Source organism: Pan troglodytes, chromosome 14, assembly GCF_028858775.2.
Source record: "Pan troglodytes isolate AG18354 chromosome 14, NHGRI_mPanTro3-v2.0_pri, whole genome shotgun sequence".
Lineage (NCBI taxonomy): Eukaryota > Metazoa > Chordata > Mammalia > Primates > Hominidae > Pan > Pan troglodytes.
In genome coordinates, this window is record NC_072412.2 from 111,322,077 (window position 1) to 111,340,368 (window position 18,292).

The 18,292-nt window shown below is 36.8% G+C and overlaps 1 protein-coding gene across 7 annotated transcripts in view; it reads left to right on the plus strand.

Moving 5' to 3' along the window:
* LOC101057441 (uncharacterized) overlaps window positions 1-18,292 on the plus strand; it is a 45,869-nt gene that overhangs the window by 8,395 nt on the left and 19,182 nt on the right. For 2 of the 7 annotated variants that reach the window (XR_001708851.3, XR_008538887.2), the window contains 5 exons: window positions 3,304-3,388; window positions 13,346-13,473; window positions 14,589-14,704; window positions 15,060-15,203; window positions 16,192-16,459. Coding sequence is in view for 2 of the 7 variants with exons in the window: in XM_016925523.3 (XP_016781012.1) it covers window positions 13,346-13,473; window positions 14,589-14,704; window positions 15,060-15,200 (385 nt within the window). In the remaining 5 variants the exon portion in view is untranslated. Of the gene's footprint in view, window positions 1-3,303; window positions 3,389-3,476; window positions 4,218-13,345; window positions 13,474-14,588; window positions 14,705-15,059; window positions 15,204-16,191; window positions 16,460-18,292 lie in introns of those variants that run through there. The other 5 variants (XR_010150557.1, XM_063792310.1, XM_016925523.3 and 2 more) reach the window with 4 other exon arrangements.

An 18,292-nucleotide genomic window follows, 5' to 3' on the forward strand; every position in this document is an offset into this window, starting at 1 on the left:
AGGCACAGATAGACAAATATTACATGCTCTCACTCATATGTGGGAGCTAAAAAACGTGGATCTGACAGAGGTAGAGACTAGAATGGTAGTTATCAGAAGCTATTAATAGAAAGGGAAGTGAGGAAAAGGAATAAAAAGAAGTTGCTTTGTACAAAATTACAGTTAGATAAAAATAATAAATGTTAGTATTTGATAGTACAGTAGAAAAATTATAGTTAAAAATAATTTATTGTATATTTCAAAATAGCTAGAAGAGAAAAATTGTAATGCTCTCAACATAGAACAAATATAAATATGTGAAGTGATAGATACTGATTAACCTGATTTGATCATTACACATTGTATACATATATCAGAATATACCAGGTACCCCCAAATATGTACAACTACGATATATTGATTAAAAATGTAAAGGGGCATATCTTGTAAACAGGTGTATTTGGATTTGCTTTTTTAAAATTCAGTATTATAATCTTTTGCTTTTGATTGGAGACTTTTCTTTAGACTAGTTGCATATGGTGGCACTATTCACGTGCTTCTGTTTAGCTCTGTTACCTGACTCTGGTTTCTTTGTCTCATGTGTGTTCCTTTTTTCACCTTTGCCTCCTTTTTTGCTTTCTTTTCGATTAGTTGTAAAACACTAGCAATATTAGTTGTAAAACTAACCTTAAAAAAAGCAAAAAAAGAGGAAAAGGTGAAAAAAGACATTTTTATAATTTTTTGCATTTTTTGGTTTAATAAATATAAAACTTTGTTATATGATTTCAATTGGTTGCTTTAGAGTTTATAATACACATCTTTAACTTATAACAGCCTAATTTCAAGTAATATTATGTTAACTATAATATTAAAACTTATAATAGTGGAATTCCTTTCCTCTCCTCCAAAACTTTGTGCTGATCTCATTGTATTTATCATTTCTGGTGTTCTCAATATGTTTGTGTAGATCCAGGTTTCCAATGATTTCATTTTTCTTCTACCTGAAAGAATTCTTCTAATACTTCCGGCAGTGTGGGTCTGCTGGTGATAAACCCTATCAGGTTAGGGGTTTTGTATCTCTGAAGAAGTCTTTATTTCACTTCCATTTTTGAAAGACACATATTGCAGGATATGGAATTCTCATCTGACAGGTGTTTTTCTTTCAGTACACTAAAGAGGTCTCTTTTCACTTGCATTGACTCTAATGATAAACCTACTGTCTATCATTCTTATTTTTCACTCCTTTTTTATGTAATATGTCTCTCTTCTCTGGTTTCATTTAAGATTTTCTCTTCATTATATTTTTAGCAAACTGATTATAGTGTATCGTTTTTTATGTTTGACGTTCTTGACTTCTTGAGTCTGCAGGTTTATAGCTTTTGTCCAGTTTGGAAAATGTTTGACCATTATTTCTTTCAAGTTATTTTCCTGTGCCCCCATTTTTCACCTTCTTTAGGAGCTCCAGTGGTACACAAATAAGACCACTTGAAGATTATTTACAATTCATTGATTTTTTTCACTTTTTAAATTATTTTTCTCTTAGTTTTATTTTGAATTGTTTCTGTTGCTTTGTCTTCAAGTTCACTTCTTTTTTTTTTTCTGCAGTGTCTAATTTTCTATTACTCCCATCCTGTAAATTTCTCATCAGAACCAGTGTTGTTTTTATTTCTAGAAGTTGATTTAGATCTTTTTTACACCTTCCATATCTCTATCTAATTTGATAAAACATAGAATGTTGTCATAATGAGTGTTTTAGGCTCTCAGCCACAAATTCTAGCACCTTTGTTAGTTTGGGTTTAAGGTGATAGATTTTATTATTGGTTTATTATTATTTATCTGCTTTTCTGCATGCCTGGTAAGGTTTATTTTTAGATGTCACAAATTGTAAAATTTTCCTAAAGCGAGTGTTGGTTATTTTGTATATTTTGTATTCTTATAAATGTTTTTTACTTTTATTCTTGCATTCATATGTTAGTTGCTAACACATTAACTACTTTAGGCCTTGCCTTTATGATTCTTTGGGTGAATCTGGAGCATTGTTCAACCCAGGAATTTTTTTTTTTTTTTTCTGATGGAGTCTTGCTCTTGTCACCCAAGCTGGAGTGGAATGGCGCGATCTCAGCTCACTGCAACCTCCACCTCCCAGGTTCAAGCAATTCTCCTGCCTCAGCCTCCCGAGTAGCTGGGATTACAGGTGCCTGCCACCACACCTGGCTAGTTTTTGTATTTTTAGTAGAGACGGGGTTTCACCATGTTGGCCAAGCTGGTCTTGAACTCCAGACCTCAGGTGATCCTCCCGCCTCAGCCTCCCAAAGTGCTGGGATTACAGGTGTGAGCCACCACGCCCGACCCCAGGAGACTTTTCCAAGTTACCTATCCAGTATACATTGAATTGTGAGGTTTCCCAGTCTAGCTGTTGACACTAAGCACTGTTCTTTTCTCTTTGTGACTGCAGAACCCCTTACTCTAATTATTTTTAGATTTGTTTTTATTATTTTGATAGTTTTCTCATGCAAATGCTGATTAGTACACAACTGAATATCAAGGAGAGCTCTGGAAAATAACAACAGTTCTGTCTCTGGAGTTCTCCTTTCTGTAGAACATTGTCCTGAAATTTCTAGCTACATTGGTCATCTTCTCCTCATCTCAACGGTTTCACTGAAAACTACCTGTGCTCCTCCTGCACATGATACAACCTAGAAAGTCTTATTGTTTAAACCAGGGAAATTGCAGCACTCATGTTTATTTGTGACCTCTCAAGGACCACTGCTTGTTTCCTGATGTAAAAAATCTTCTAAAGTGTATTTCAAAGCATTGCTTTATATATTTTATCAATTTTCTTATGTTTTTCAAGTTATAGAGAAAGTTTCCGCTTTTTAATTTATCTTGTACTGACATGTTTTGCAAATCTATTTACTTTTTTTTTTTTTGAGATGGTGTCTCACTGTCACTCAGGCTGAAGTACAGTGTCATTATCATAACTCACTGTAACCTAGGACTCTTGGGCTCAAGCCATCCTCCTATCTCGGTTTCCTGAGTAGCTATGAGGCCTGACTAATTTTTTATAATTACTTTTTGTAGAGATAGGGTCTCACTAGGTTGCCTAGGCTGGTCTCAAACTCCTAGCCTCCAGGAATTTTCCTGCCTTGCCCTCCCAAATTGTTGAGATTACAGGCATGAGCTACTGTGCTCAGCTCCCAAAAGCTTCCTTATATGCCTGTTGTTGTTTCCTTCCTGATTAAATGGTCTATTATATAGATAATACTGTGTCTGCAGCTATGATTTTTTTCAATTGTTTAATTATTTAACTAATCTCTTGATTAGGTAATCAATCTGCATCCCATTTTGGATGAGAATATTTGCAACTTTGAAGGTTATTTTAAGGACAGCAGCAGAAGAATTATGGCAGGTATCTGAAATTCATTTCTGTGCTTTGCTGAGGACCCATGGGATGCCATTTGCAGATGAGAAAACTAAAGAATAGCTTTATCTTCCAGCTCTTCATGGAAAAAAAAAATGGCAACAATAAAATCAGCAACTCTTGCCAAATAAATGGACATAAAAAAGAAATCATAGACTGCTGGCAATGGTGGGGAAAAAGTTATAAAAATTGTCTCTGCACCATCTTCCTTTTGTCCTCTAAAATATTCACATTAGCAAATGTATATAACAGCTGATGAATACTGATAATTTGTCTTTGTAAGTATATCGAAAACATTTCAAGATCTAGAAATTTGAAATTGTTGACAAGTATTTATCTGTTTATTCACAAATTTGAAATCAACCTCAGGAATGCTCATTCTGATTGATATACTTAGGTCATAAATTTTTAAGACCACAGATTTCCAGGGACTTTTTGGAAAATCACCCAGTAAAACAATGTCTTTTTGCAGGGGACTAGCTTCAGTATTTTGGCTTCTTTTTGCTTCTTTGCAACAAATTGGGAGACAAAGGTGGGAAAGTTTTTTTTCAATAAGTTAATAATTTTTTAAAGGTCAAAATTTTGTTCTTTGCTTATATTAGAATTAAACACTGTGAGATTCTCTCTGAGACCTTGTATACTTTCTCTTTTAAAGATAATTTTACTGCATGTAATTTTTCTGGGAAAGACTCTCAGAGTTGTTGTCTGAAAGTACCTTGATGTTTGGATATGGGTTTGTTTGGATGAACAACAAAAGGAATAATGTAAGAGAAGTTATTATAAAAAATAAAAAGCTATTATTAACATTTCAATGAAACCAAGTAGTCTGAAAATTTTCACAGACGACTGTAATAGTTAGTGGGATGACCTCACTGTTTTGCATTAGGAAATGTTATGTAGTCTTTAATTTATTGAATATAACTATTGCCTTAATTTTAATGAACAGTTATAAATACGTGAATGAAAAAGGAACAATTCTATGTACAACAATTCTAGTTATTATTGCTCCATATAACAATTCTAGTTATTATTGCTTATTCTATATAACAATTCTAGTTATTATTTCATATGGTCTAACATGAAAGTCAACAGCATAGACACAAGACAGAAAGCCCATGTTTACAAACCAAATACATTAAAAAGATTGTTGTTACATATCAGCAGAAGAAAAATGCCCAATGGCAGATGAAGAGAAATGCTAATGAGATTCCATGAGCTAAAACCACCATGACAAATGTAAATGAATAGTACTAAGTGATCCACATGTTTATTTCACCAATTCTATTTGCGAGAGAATAAGTAGAAAAGTAACATCCCATTGCTGTCTTCCACAAGAATAAAGAGGCTTGATGCTTATTCCCAACCTTATTCAACAGAATGTTATCGTTCAAAGCCATTATGGAAACTGCCCTTTTTCACAGTTCTCAGGCCACTGTTATACAATTGCACCTAAAGCAATTGTCAGGCACTTGCTTGTACAAAGTTCAAACTCCACTGGTACAATAAGCAAAAGCTCTGCATGTGTATTTCATTTGCTTCACAAGTGGCATCAAGGAACAAACACATGGCTTATCTAGGCTGGACGGTTGGGGGGAATGACAATTTGATCTTGGTTCGAGGTTGCATTTACTTAGGTTTACTACTGAACTACAACTAGAAGAATCAAAGGATATATGCCAGGTGAGCACAAAGAACAGACATTGCATCCTAGTTCACTTCCTGCTGGAAGAGAGCCTGAGGCTCCCAGTCAAGCACCCTGCAGGGAGAGAAGAATGTATTAAGTTAGGATCAGAGCTGCACACGTATGTGGCTTCTATATATCAGCTCTAAGTTCCAGCTGCACCACATACACAAACACTTGACTTTCCAGTTATATATTTCATTTGTCTGTAAAGAAATACTGAATAAATGTTCAATTTTTTCTACAAGCCCAGACCAGAACAAGTGTTCTGTTTCTGATTACAAGTTGTAATTCCGCAAAGAATTTCAAATATATGAAGAGGAAGTCAGCTAGCATTCCGTGTAATATCTTCATTAAAACTCATCACAGTTTAGCTCCTATGATAGTCTTCCTGCAACATCTTGCATTGAAACATAGTATTGTTAAAGAAACAGAATGCTTAACTTACTATGACTTAATACAGCTCAGCATTCTGTTTTCATCTTATTTGCTTCAATTTGTTCTTTTTCTTACTTAAACAACTAAAATTGAATGATTATACTCTTTTTGAGGATTAAGTAGCTAAACTTACATTCTGGACTTCAAGATTCATTGTATTGTACAGTAGACTTAAAATTATGTAATTAACTCTGCTTGGTTTTTAGCACTTAAATCTTTAATGTGTATGTGTGGTAGGATGCGCATACATGTGTGAACATTTGTGTGTGTGTGTGTGTGTGTGTGTTGAGTTGGAAAGTAGTAAATATCTCTTTTTGCTGAAAGTGTGCTGTAAACACATTATTCCAATTACATTTGGTTCTAGTTACTTGGTCTCTAGCTAAGTATGGTTCCCTATTTAAGAAAGATGCAAATCAAGTTAATTGTGATCGCTCTTATGCTCCATAAACAATCTGAGTGTTTGGAAGCATTGGAGGCACAGCCTTGACAGGCTACCACTGAAGATTAGCCAACATAAACATTGTGCGTGCAGAAAGTCCCATCAGGAGGACAAAGGAAGCAGGAAAGACCGCAGAACTCTTGTTTCACACACTGCCTCTCACTGGATTGTTGTTGAGCAAGACACTTTCATGTTGGCCAGATACCAATGGGGTAGAAAAACAGAATTGTAATATAATATATTTTATCAAAAAAAAAAAACCATGTAGAATGTTTTTCATGTTTTTGCATGCAACATAACTTCCTAACTGCAAGATTTTTTTTCGAAAAGAATTTCACATTAATTAACAAGGCAGCAGTCTCTATGGGGTCATAGTTGGCAAAACCAAATCATAACCAAATCACAACCTCCAGCCACTCCTAGTTCCTACTCCCAACTCCGGACCATGGGACTGTGGGTGACGACATGACAGAGGAGTCATTAATCACAAGCTGGCATGGCAAGATTCATAACAAATGTTTGGACAATCACATTTCATTTCTCAGGAACTTGGACTGGGGGCTGTAGAGGAGATGGAGCACTCGGCAATGGAAGGAAGATGGATGTCTGCTTCCATGGTGGGGCTGCTTCTATTTCACAGGCTTCTACTAAACCTAGAGAGAAGGTGCATGATTCCTTACTTCTCATTCCCGCTTTCTGACACTGTCCCTTCTATGAAAACCCTGCTGTGAATATCACACACATCTTCCTCCTGCTCCTTGTTGCTGTCATTTACCAGCTATCAGATCCCATTCTCTGTTGCTATTATTCTTAGTAATTTGAATTCTTGCGTAGGTGATCCATTCAACAACTGGACCTCTGAGTTCCTGGAAATCCTCTCCTTTCATAAACTTGTCCTCACTCAACTCAGCCACGGCTCCCATGGTCATTTCCTAGTTGTGGTCATGACCAAGGCTCAAGTATCCTTGTCTCCAAACACCATCTTCCTAGTTCACTCCCTCTAGAACCCTTTGACCTTACAGGAACCCACAGCCCTTTAATCCTACCGTACCTTTATTCTCTCTTTTGCCAATTCACTTTTCCCTTCATGCAGAATAATTTCCATGGCCCCTAAGCACAGTTACTACCTGGTGTACACCCTAAATGTTTATCCTCCCCTCGCTTCATCATGGTTGCTTAGAAAAAACCACATCACTGGCTGAGTATAACCAACTTTCTGTCTCTTCCATACCTACATTTGTACAACCTTTTATGGAACTAATCATGGCTGGAGAAATATACCCATCCATGCTGGCAGGTCCCACTTTAAGTTCATGATCACTAACCCCAAAAGGGCTCTTAATACTGCCTGGCAACTATACCCATAACATATTCCCTGTTCACTCTCCTCTTTTACATTTCTCTTTCACACCTTTCCTCTCCTCAAACTTCCAACACCTCCTCCTCCATTCTCACACCAAACTGGTTTCTTGATTTTTGATTCAGATAGAAAATAGAAGCAGTCAGAAAATTCCTACAGGCTCCCTCAACGGACTGAATATGGGTCTGTGCATTCCGCCTTCTCTTCTTTTGCTGTGGGTGGCTTGGCCAGGCCATGCTCCTCTCTGGGGCCCAGCCCACAAAGTGCATTGGACTCTGTCTTATTCAACCACTTATGAACATCATTCAATTAAGTTTCCCATTTTCCTCTGCATTAACACATTTTTCTTCACTAATAAGTCATTCCCTTCAGTGTATAAACATGCTCTTGTTTCTTTCATCTTAAAAAAAAATGTTAACCCATATCCTTCTCCAGCTCATGTCCTCCCCTATTCTCAAACAGAAGAATGCCCCAGAAATAGTTATTTGTACTTGTTTTTTTCCCTGCAACTCTTCTCTTAGATTTATTCTAATAAAATTCACCTCTACTCTGTGATCAAATCTATTGCTATGAAAGCACTCAACAACCTCTACATTTCTAAAACCTAAAATCAAAATCCACATCCATGTCTCATCTTTCTGTGCTGTAGAAGTGTTGTACATAGATGCAAGTTTTTATGGAAAATGAATGGTCTGGAGGTAGCAATGAGGAAGAAGAAGAACAGAACACCGACCCAATTTCTTTCTCCTTCCAATATATTTTTCACTTGCTTCTCAAGACACCAGCTTTCCTTGATTGTCCTCACACTTTCTGGCTGATCTTTCTCAGTTTCTTTCCCTCTTTTTGTCTTTATCCTTATAACATGGGGCCACCAAAGGCTCCGTTCTTGAGCCTCTTCTTGTTTCTGCCTGCACTCACTCTTATGCTAATTCCATTCGATCTTGTAGCTTTTAATGACTTTCATATTTACATTCTGAAATTTATGTTTCCATCCCCACCTGTTCTCTTGAATTTCAGACTCATATGTTATGTATCAACATTCCATTTACTCAAAGATTTATTCTCAAGGCTAGCTAGTTCTTCAGTCAGATCCTCAGATTTTGAGATTTCACCTCTTCTTTCACCTCCGTAGTTTGGCATTTGTGTGTGTGTCTTGTACATCACAACGGTAACAGGTTTGATTAGATCTGTATAATGACCTCAGGTTTCTGCTAAAGCGTAACTGGTCTATTCTGTCTTGGACAAGTGATCTCTAGTATGTGTTTGGAATGATAGAAAAAGGGCATTGAGGGTGAGTGTGGTATTCCTGTGATATAAGCACATTTTTTTTTCTCCTTTTACCTCTGTTGTTTTAAAACAGATTTCTGATGGTTCTATCATTTTTTAAATTCACTGGTGACAACACACCCTGTTATCAACTATTTTACTACTGCTATCACCCAGTTAAAATAGATACTGACAATAGCTTCTTCCCTATCAAGAGTCACAGGTATTGTGCATAGGGCCATTCAGAGTGGACAGTCCAGGAAAGGAGAGAGACCAGCTGAGAAGGCTCCACACTGGCCTCTACAACTTGCCCTAGATGCCTCTTCTGCGATGCTTCAAGGCCTTCAGCATTTCTCACTCCCTGTCCTTCCCGTGTTCGTAGTGCCAACACCTTTGCCAGTGGCCCCTTCCCACACTAATCTCTCCCATGGCTATAGTCACAGCTGCCTTGACCCTTCTCTCTCTAGTAGATGAGCTTGGCCAAACACCACCCTGGCTAGACCAGAGCAGGTAAATATGGCTATAAGAAAATACCCAATCATTCTGACAAATTACCTTTGAGATTTCTGGTTGGAAAAATAGAAGTGCACCTTTGGCTTTGTCCAGCAATCTTACCTTTAATTTGGTCTTTCACTCACTAACAAACAATAAATTTCTCAACTTTGTCTGTCTTCTCCAGTCCCATCTTTTCTTTCTCTCACTCTCAGCTGATGGCTTAGCTTCTTATTTCACTGAGAAAGTGGAAACATTCAGGAGAAATCCAGCCTTCCATCAGGGCTGCCAAGCTCCTGTGTCTGAACCTGTCTTCCTAGCCAATACCGTATGAGAAATGGCTTTCATCTTCTTGTGCCTGTTCAAGGCCTTTGCATTTGACATTTTCACTTACTCTATTAATTCATCAAGTATTATTTCTCTTTGGTATCATTTTTATATCCTCATAAATATGTTGTAATACCTTTCATCGTAAGAATTACAATATCAACAAAACCTTCCCTGATTATAAACCCTCCTACAATTTCACAACACATTTCAAAAGAGTTGTCTATACCTGCTGTATCCACTTCAGTCTGCTCTTTCATGGTGGTAACACCTGCATTTGCCTCTATTGAAACATATCTGCCCCAGAACAACATGCAGCTCATTCTATCACTACTCTATCCAGCTCTCTGCTCAAATGCTATTTTTTTTTAAGAGGAAAGTCTTTAGTTGGCTTTTTAATTAGAGGGTTACCCTCCCTCAGGGAACTATCTATCTATCTTGTTTTATTTTTCTTCTGATGACTTACTACTTCCTAAAATCACACACACACACACACACACACAAACACACACACACAAAATCACATTACATGCTGGCTATTACCTATCTCCCCAGTAGAACAAAAACATCCTGAGGGCCAGTGACCTTATCATGTCCAAGCTTAGCTTCTTAGATGTGCCTGTCAGAATTGTCCCTCAATGAATATGTTAAGTGAATGAATGAATCAGTAATCGTGTTTACTTATTTGATATACTGGGAATATAACAACGATGTAATTTAAAAAAAAATTAGGATGTTGGCAGCCAAAATTTGGAAAAATTTATACCACTTGGTCAATCCCATTTCCACTTTCTTTACACTAATATCCTTTGGTCTTAGGCACCAGCAGTTCCAGTTTTTTCGCTTTAATTCTATATAAAATTTAGCCCTATATAATCAAGTTCATTACAAGAAAAAGCTGAACTGAAAATTCTATCTAAAACTTAGCCATATATAATCAAGTTCATTATAGGAAAAAGAAAGCTGAACTGAAAAGCTGAGTGTTCCCAGGACATTGCTAGTGCAGCACCAATAATCTATATTTGGAAGAACTCTGGAATGTGAAGAATGAATTATTCAGTAATCTGGGAGGACATTAACCATTTTCCATGAGTCATGACTCAAGGTTGTCTTCTATGCCCTGCACTGGAGAAGCAGTGGAGTCAGGAGAGACCCAGAGACGGTTGTTTAAAGATGGGTTTGTCTTCCACCATGGGAATTCTAGCAAGCCATCATTTCAGACACTGTTTCTGTAAAATGGGATGGTAGATCGTGTGGTGAATAGAAGCCAGGGGGCCCTCATGCTCCTAACCTTCACATCCTTTCCTCTTGAATGCAAGCGAGACCGCCGACTTCCTTCCTTCTTCACGGATGTTGCTCCAGTTATTAGGCTTTGCGTTGTACTGTGTACAGCTCCATCTTGGTAGAAGGAAGAGAGGCTCTTCTTGCTGGCCTGATGACGTGAGCAGCCATGCTGGGAACATCCCCACGCCAAGGCCAGTATCTCATCAACAGCATCAGCTGAGGCTCTGAATCATGCAGCTGCAAGCTGATTCTGCCCCAAACCTGAATGAGATTAAAAGTGGATTCTTGCATAGCTGAGAACACAGCCCAGCTGACACCTGATTAGCCCCCATAAGGAATCCTTGGACTCCTGGCTCACAGAAACCATATCATGATGTGGAAAGAAATAATAACAAGACCATGTTCCATTTCTTGTTAAGATTTGATAGTTGTGTTTCACTACATTAAGAGAGGTTAATAAACAAAAAGTATTTTTTCTTCCCTGACTCCCAACACTCATAGTATCCTTTGGTCCTACAGAAGACTTTGTTTTAAACACTTCTTATATTGAAAATGAACTATTTTCCTATACATAAATAGCATGACCATCTTTCCTGCTATATAGGGACTGAGACATTATCTGCTTTTTCTGCAACTAGCTTATACTTGTGCTTAATGGTTTCTCTGTGGATGTCTGTAAATTGGAGGAAGACAAGCCTTGAACCCTCTTAAATGCACATGGGGTGAACTCAATCTCATTTCTAATTCTCTTCCCAATCCTTTATAAATCCTATGGAGGAATTTTGTTAATCATCAATTCTATTTTTGGTCTATGAAAGTGTGCTCAGCACATGTACTGGTGTACAGGATGGAAATGATTCACTTGGAATAAAGACCACCCTGTAGATAACACACATAGGAAGGACTGGAAGCTATGGCTGTGCTCATGTCCCAGAGTCTCTCAGTCTGTGGTTGTTCCTCGGGAAGCTCTAAACACACAGTTACAGAATTATGCAAAGCCTCTTACTTGATAAGATCTTCTGGAAATACTACATGGTCAAGAGCAGTCTACACACAGCTTTAAGCTTAAAGTCTGTTCCATCCCGCCACCACCAACAGGTATCATTTTTGATGACTGTGAATTGCATATATTTGTATGTTGTTACAGAAAATCTAATTTAACCCTAAAAATGGAAATATACCAAGAGTTTATTTTATTCTCCTTAAGCAAAGGGTCCAAATAAATAAGTGGAGAAGGCATTGTCTGTGATGGCCCTCAGTCAATAAAACGTCGTGAGAGCCTTCTCAAGGCATCTTAGTTTCTGCTCTGTTTTGTTTTGTTTTTCTCCCTCCACCCTCCTCCATCAAGGGGGAGAGTGGAACATTTATGCTTATCCCTTCCTTAACCTTTGTGATACAGGAATATTTTGGATGGATAGGTAGAAATTTATTTTGCTTTATTAGCAAAAGTTATACACAAGGAATGATTTGTAAAATTGAATAAAGGAATCAATTAGTGTCCTTCGCTTTTTGGAAGGCTAACAACATACCATCTCAGAAATGGGGGGAAATGACTCTCCCACATGCTTTGAAGGAAGTTGAACCCTTGGTGGGAAGACTTAGGTTGATGAACCTTAGTGATATCTACTTTCATGGATATTGGACTTATTGGCACATTTTCCAGTTTATTAAAAAAATCCATTTAACCTTTCTGACAAAAGCAGGACTAAATCATCTGTGCTTTATGTGAGAGTACCCAATGATTGCCTCCACATGAAGACTTCTGAACCCTGGTGTTGCCATGGTAATGACTGAGTCTCAAAATTGGTTCACTTCAAATCATCCAAAAGTTCCTGTTTTAAAATGTCACCACTAGTAAACCCACTTTGCTTTTAAAATGTGTGTAGTGGAAATTCAGGGAAATAGCAAACCCTTTATTTGCCTCTGATATAGCAGTCCTAAAATTACATATATATTTATGGATCTAATAAGTATATGTATGTGTGTGTGTATATATATATATATATATATATATATATATATATATATATATAATGATTTCCCAAGTTCATTTACTCTGAAGGCAAAAATGGGTCAATATACATTTGAAGTACAGTGAAGTTATACAATATTTTTACATTTATTACTTCCTGTGTCTGCTCTTTTCTGCATTTTTATGATGCTTAATTACAAACACAAAGGAAAACTAAGGTAAATAAATTTAGCTTCCATATCTAGTGCTTATAAACCTCTTTAATAACACTAAACTCCCAGAAGAATGAGGATCATTTCATCTTCCTAGGGATATAATAGCTATATTCCCCAGAGTTGCTGAGAATAATTTTATAAAACATCATAATGTAGAAAATATTTTAATGTATTGAAAATATGGCACAGGAAGAACTTCAGCCATATGTGCAATTCATGCAAATAAATCATGTCATTTCTGGCTGTTTAAAAGCCTGTTTAAAAGCTTTTTTTCTTACTTATTGCATCTTTGGAAATAAAAAGAAAAATAAACTCATTGACCAAAATGTGCTACTATGCAATCAATTTAAAAGATGAAATGTTTTTGCATCACTCTATATCTAAAGTGGATTATTGATGGTGAAAAGATTTTTTTCAGTTTGACAGAAATGGCCAGTTATAATCTTGTACTTTAAATGCATCTTCTTTAAGATATGAAGACTTCAAAGTTATTTATCCAAACCAACCTGATCATTTCTTAAGAGTGAATATACCTTGGAAGATGTGTCCTGCCTTTAGTAGCGTCACAATGGATTACATCCTCTATAAAGCAGTCTGGGGTGAGTGAAAGAGGGGGGCGGAAATTAGTGATTTCATTTGATTTCATTGTTGAATCATACTTAAGAACTTAATAAGGCTTTGTTCTTTAGAAAAACCAGAAACTGTAACTCAATGTGATTTTTGTTAAGCTCTTGATGCTTTTCCATGAAAGATTATTTTGAATTCTTAAGGTGGTAGAATAGGAAATTATCACATAAAAATACATGAAAATAGACGTGTACAGACATTTTTGTCAGGACAAAAGGAAAACCCTCTGCTCAGATAATGGCAGTTTATCAAGAATCCTGACGAAATGCTTGGTTTCTCCCTTCAATGGGCCACCCACTGCTGTCCAGGTAGGAAATTTCCTGCCATGGACAATCTGGAAGTGTCTGAGAGACTGTCTATACTCAGCTCAGTGAGTGAAAAGAGAAAACCTGTGATGGGCAAATACTCTGGATGATGATACCAAGATTAATTTGTTCCGTCCATCTGACTGGGTGGAGTGCATATGTGCTATGTTGTTGTAGACTCCAAACATTTAAATTGTTCAGACCAGACCAATCTGGATATTTGGTGAAAGGAAAGCTCACAGAAAAATTTTTCAGAGTTTTTACTTTGTGCAATTTTATAATTTTATATTATCTAAAGTTTTAGCTTGAAAATATGAAAGACAAGCATCCAATTGATGGAAGAAGAAAAGAGAGTTTTCCTTTTAGATGATTGTGTCTGAACTATAGGCTTATTATGCTTCTAAGTGCTTTAGTTATTTTCATGTGTTTACTTCTCACAATTTGACAGCTGAGGAAATGGAGGAACTAGAGGTCAGTAATTAGCCCAGGGACACATCTCAGTTGCACAGGCAGTATTTGAACACAGCATTCCAGCCATGGTGACGATGTTTTTAACAGCTCCATTATATTTCCATTTCATGGTCAAATACCTTCATTGAATAATTTAAAATTTCATTTAATTAAGTAGGTCTGGCATTATTCAGATCCAAATTTAAACCAGTTCAGCAAGCCATCTCAAAATATAGTAATTGGGTATTAAGAAATTATCTAGGCATTCTCTAAATTTATTTACATATTCAACGAGCATTGAAAATTATATATCAGATATTCTGCCCAATCAGAGGCTAACATCTGCCACAAGACAAATATGGTGCCTGCCCCCGTGGAGCTCATATTCGAATGGAGAAAATGTCAACAAGTATCCCACGGAGTGAACACTTCAAAAGGAGAAGCACAGGTTGGTGTGATTAGAAATGGCAGACGTTTATGAACGGGGTGCCAGTGCAGGGAGAAAAGGCCTGTATCGAAGGACAGTGTTGATGCTGAGATTTGAAGGGTGGGCAGCAATTAAACAGTTGATGGTGTGGAGAGTGAGCAACACTCCAGGATAGGAAGACCAACGTGATAAGTGAGCAGAGCAAAGAGGGACCCTGGCTGTCCAGGAGGCAGGGCTCAGTTACTCAGGGCTCGACCATCAAGCTGAAGATTGGAGACTTCATTGGGTAGGCAATAGGAAGCCACTTAAGGCTTAAGCCTCTAAGGACCATGCCCCAAATACAGGTTTAAAAAGGTTTATCTGGTTATGGTTTTAGGTGAGAAGATCAAATTTGGACACCGTTGAGGAGACTATTGCAGTCATCCAAGCTCAAGATGGTGGAGCTTCATCCTTGAGAATAACCTATGGGGATAGATTTAAGAGACACTTAGAGTCTGCAGCCAACAGGGCTGAATGAGCAGTAAGTACGAGCACAGCTGGGTGATGTGGTGGAGGGAAAGAGAGGAGTCAGTAACAGCTCCCCTGTTCCTGGCCTTAACATGTAACTAGGTATCTGTCTGGACTTCTGTGTCTCAAAATATGAAGCAGCCCATACTACTACTTCCTTTGTTTCTGCATCTGATGGAATAAGAGAAATGTTTTCAATTTTTGTCAGAATACCTTCATAACACACACATACAATTAAAATAGGCTTTACATTTTTTACATTCCTATATTTACATTTACACTTAAGATTATTGAGAAAAGCCCACACCTGATGTACATTGTACCAATTGTACTGTTCTGCATGCCCCATCAGGAAAGCAACTCTGGAAAAAGTGTGGTTGTTTACAGTTTCCTGGTTATTTAAATTGACTGTAAAAGGTGATATGGTTCTTCAATATTATTGAATAGTGTTGCTGAGACTTTCTTGAATGTTACTGAACTTCTGTAATGACATCACTCAACAACTGAGATTATCCTATCCTAAATAATGGTTGATGTGATGTAAATGCCAGTCCATCAGTCATACAGACAAAACCCAAGATGATGTTTTGATTGTCATTGAGACAAAGTTATTCTTGCAATAATAAGAATGGCCAACGCTCATGGAGTGCCTTCTACCTGCCAGGCACCAACTGAGAGCTTCACACATATTAACTCACTCAATCCTGCTAGCAATACTCCCAAAGAAGTAATATTTTTATCTTCACTTTGGGGATGAGCAAAGTGAAGACATAGAAATTTATTATCCTGACCAAAGTCAAATGCTGGATAAGTGGTGGAGACAGAATTGAAAGCTGTTAGGCTGCCTGGAGTGAACGTCATCAGAAAAATGCAAGACCTCTTTTTACGGAGAGTTATTCTTCTGCCCCAAAGATGGAAAGCTAAATTTCTGATTGTGTATGTGAATAAGCAAATTTTAAAATAATCACATTTAATGCACATACACTGTGTCTTTTCCCTAGGAGAGTTATGATTCAGAAGATCATCTAAAATTGAACAGCTGCCACTACTGGCAGTAAGTCTACTGCCATTTGGTAGATAACCTTCTTATCACACAGAAAAATATCAGTACAGACAAATAGACCGCAAAGAAAATGAGACCATCAGCAAAGAAGATAAAGAAGTTTGTACAAAGCAACTTTTTATAAATGGATGGCTGTCAGGCAAAAATAAATTTCCTGTGGACAAGACCAAGAGCAAGGCAAGAGGAAAATAAACATGTTTAAACTATTGGAGAGTCCATAATTTAAATATAAACTCTTCTGTTGAGTGGTGGTGTGCACCGAATCAGTTCCAGGGATGGCAATAAATGTTACGCTGCATTTTAGGAAGTATGGGAGAGGAAGCTGGGGCAAGAGGAACTAATGCATGATTAATGCTAGATATTTGGAATTGCCTAGAGCAAAGGAGGTTGGGGGCTGCAGAAAACTAGATCTTTGAAGATTTAATAGATTCCTCATTCTATGTCAGTCAGCCCACTTAGATTTGTCACGTGTTAGCTCTGTTTTTCTTTACATTTAGTATTTTTAGTAATGGCTTTTACATTTTTAAAAATCAGGTTGAATTTAAGCTAATGGACAATAAAACTTCAGGGTTAGAGATACTGTTTTTATTCAGCAACTAGATGAGGATCTGCAATGAATGAGAATTTGGAAATTGATGTTTTTATAGTGACACAAGCTGCATCACTATGAGATGTTCTTAGAGAGGAAATATTTGAAATTGTTAATATTTGCATTTTAAATTGGAATTGAGAAATGGGCAAATGAAGACATAGCTCAATGGTCAAATTAAACATTACTTGTTATTCTAAATGCAAGATTCTAGTTAAATTAGAAGGGTGGAAAAGTGTTGTTAATTATTTTTTCTTCATAGGAATGTAAAATCAACTATAAAAAATTAATGCATGAGACCCAGGGATTAGCATTACAGCAAATTCAATGATTTTTGCAATCCATGCCTTTACAAAGAATGTGTGATTACTTTGTCTAGACTTTGTAGCACACTGTAATAAATAGAGACTGACAATATCAATATATTTCATAAATACATGACTGGAATTTACAGTATTTCTGACGATTAATATTTTCTCAACTACCCTAGGTAAAGCAATGTGTACATCTTATAAAGACAAATCTATTGATAATGCCATTTGCTAGCAGACAAAAAAATAGTAATGGCATTTATTTCTCTGAATATATTCATCTTCTCAAGTAAACCTGGGAAATCTGAACTGAAATCCATAGATAATTCATTAGCTTCAGTTCATGGGTTTGTGTTCTTGGAGTCTTCTCATACATATAATATCCTAGCACAGTTTTTGTAAGATTGCTTCATGGAATGATTTCTTTTTCCTGAAAGGGCTAAGCTCATATAAAATCAACTATGACGGACGGGTTACTTGTAAAGCTATCGATTGACATGGAGCTGAAATGGCTTCTTTCTAAAAAAATTCTTCTAGAGATACACACGTTTTTGTAATGAAACCACTAACAGCAGATGGGAGTTCATTGATACTTGTGCCAAAAGGCTTCCATTTTTTCAGTTTCTTAGAGCTGTGGATACAGCAAAGGCAACTAAAAATATAATTTTGGAGAACAATTAGTCACTCTCAGGAAATCTATAAATATTCTGGGAAAGCAACATGGGATACACATTCTGCTCCACAAAAAAGATGACTACATTATATTATATTATGTCATGATTTGCAATGTTATGTGATGCATACATGCTTCACAATTCTTTTTTAATTGTATATTTAGAAGATTCTAAAAAAAGAAATAGTTCTTTTGGCTGCAAAATTTGCAGAGAATGTCTGAATGCACCCTCTTCCCACCTCCTGCCACTGCGTGGCTGCCTCTCTGCATAGTTCTTCCATCACTCTCCCTAAATGAATGAAAGCTTGTGCTTGCCTCATACCTGTGAAGTTCCTCCACAAATACACATTCCTATAAAAATAAACCAAAAAAAAAAAGAGCTAGAGAAGCTGAACATGTGGAAAGCGCTTGTTTTTCTATAAGACGATCTTGATTTCTCTTAGGGATTTTGGGATATTGGCCCGCT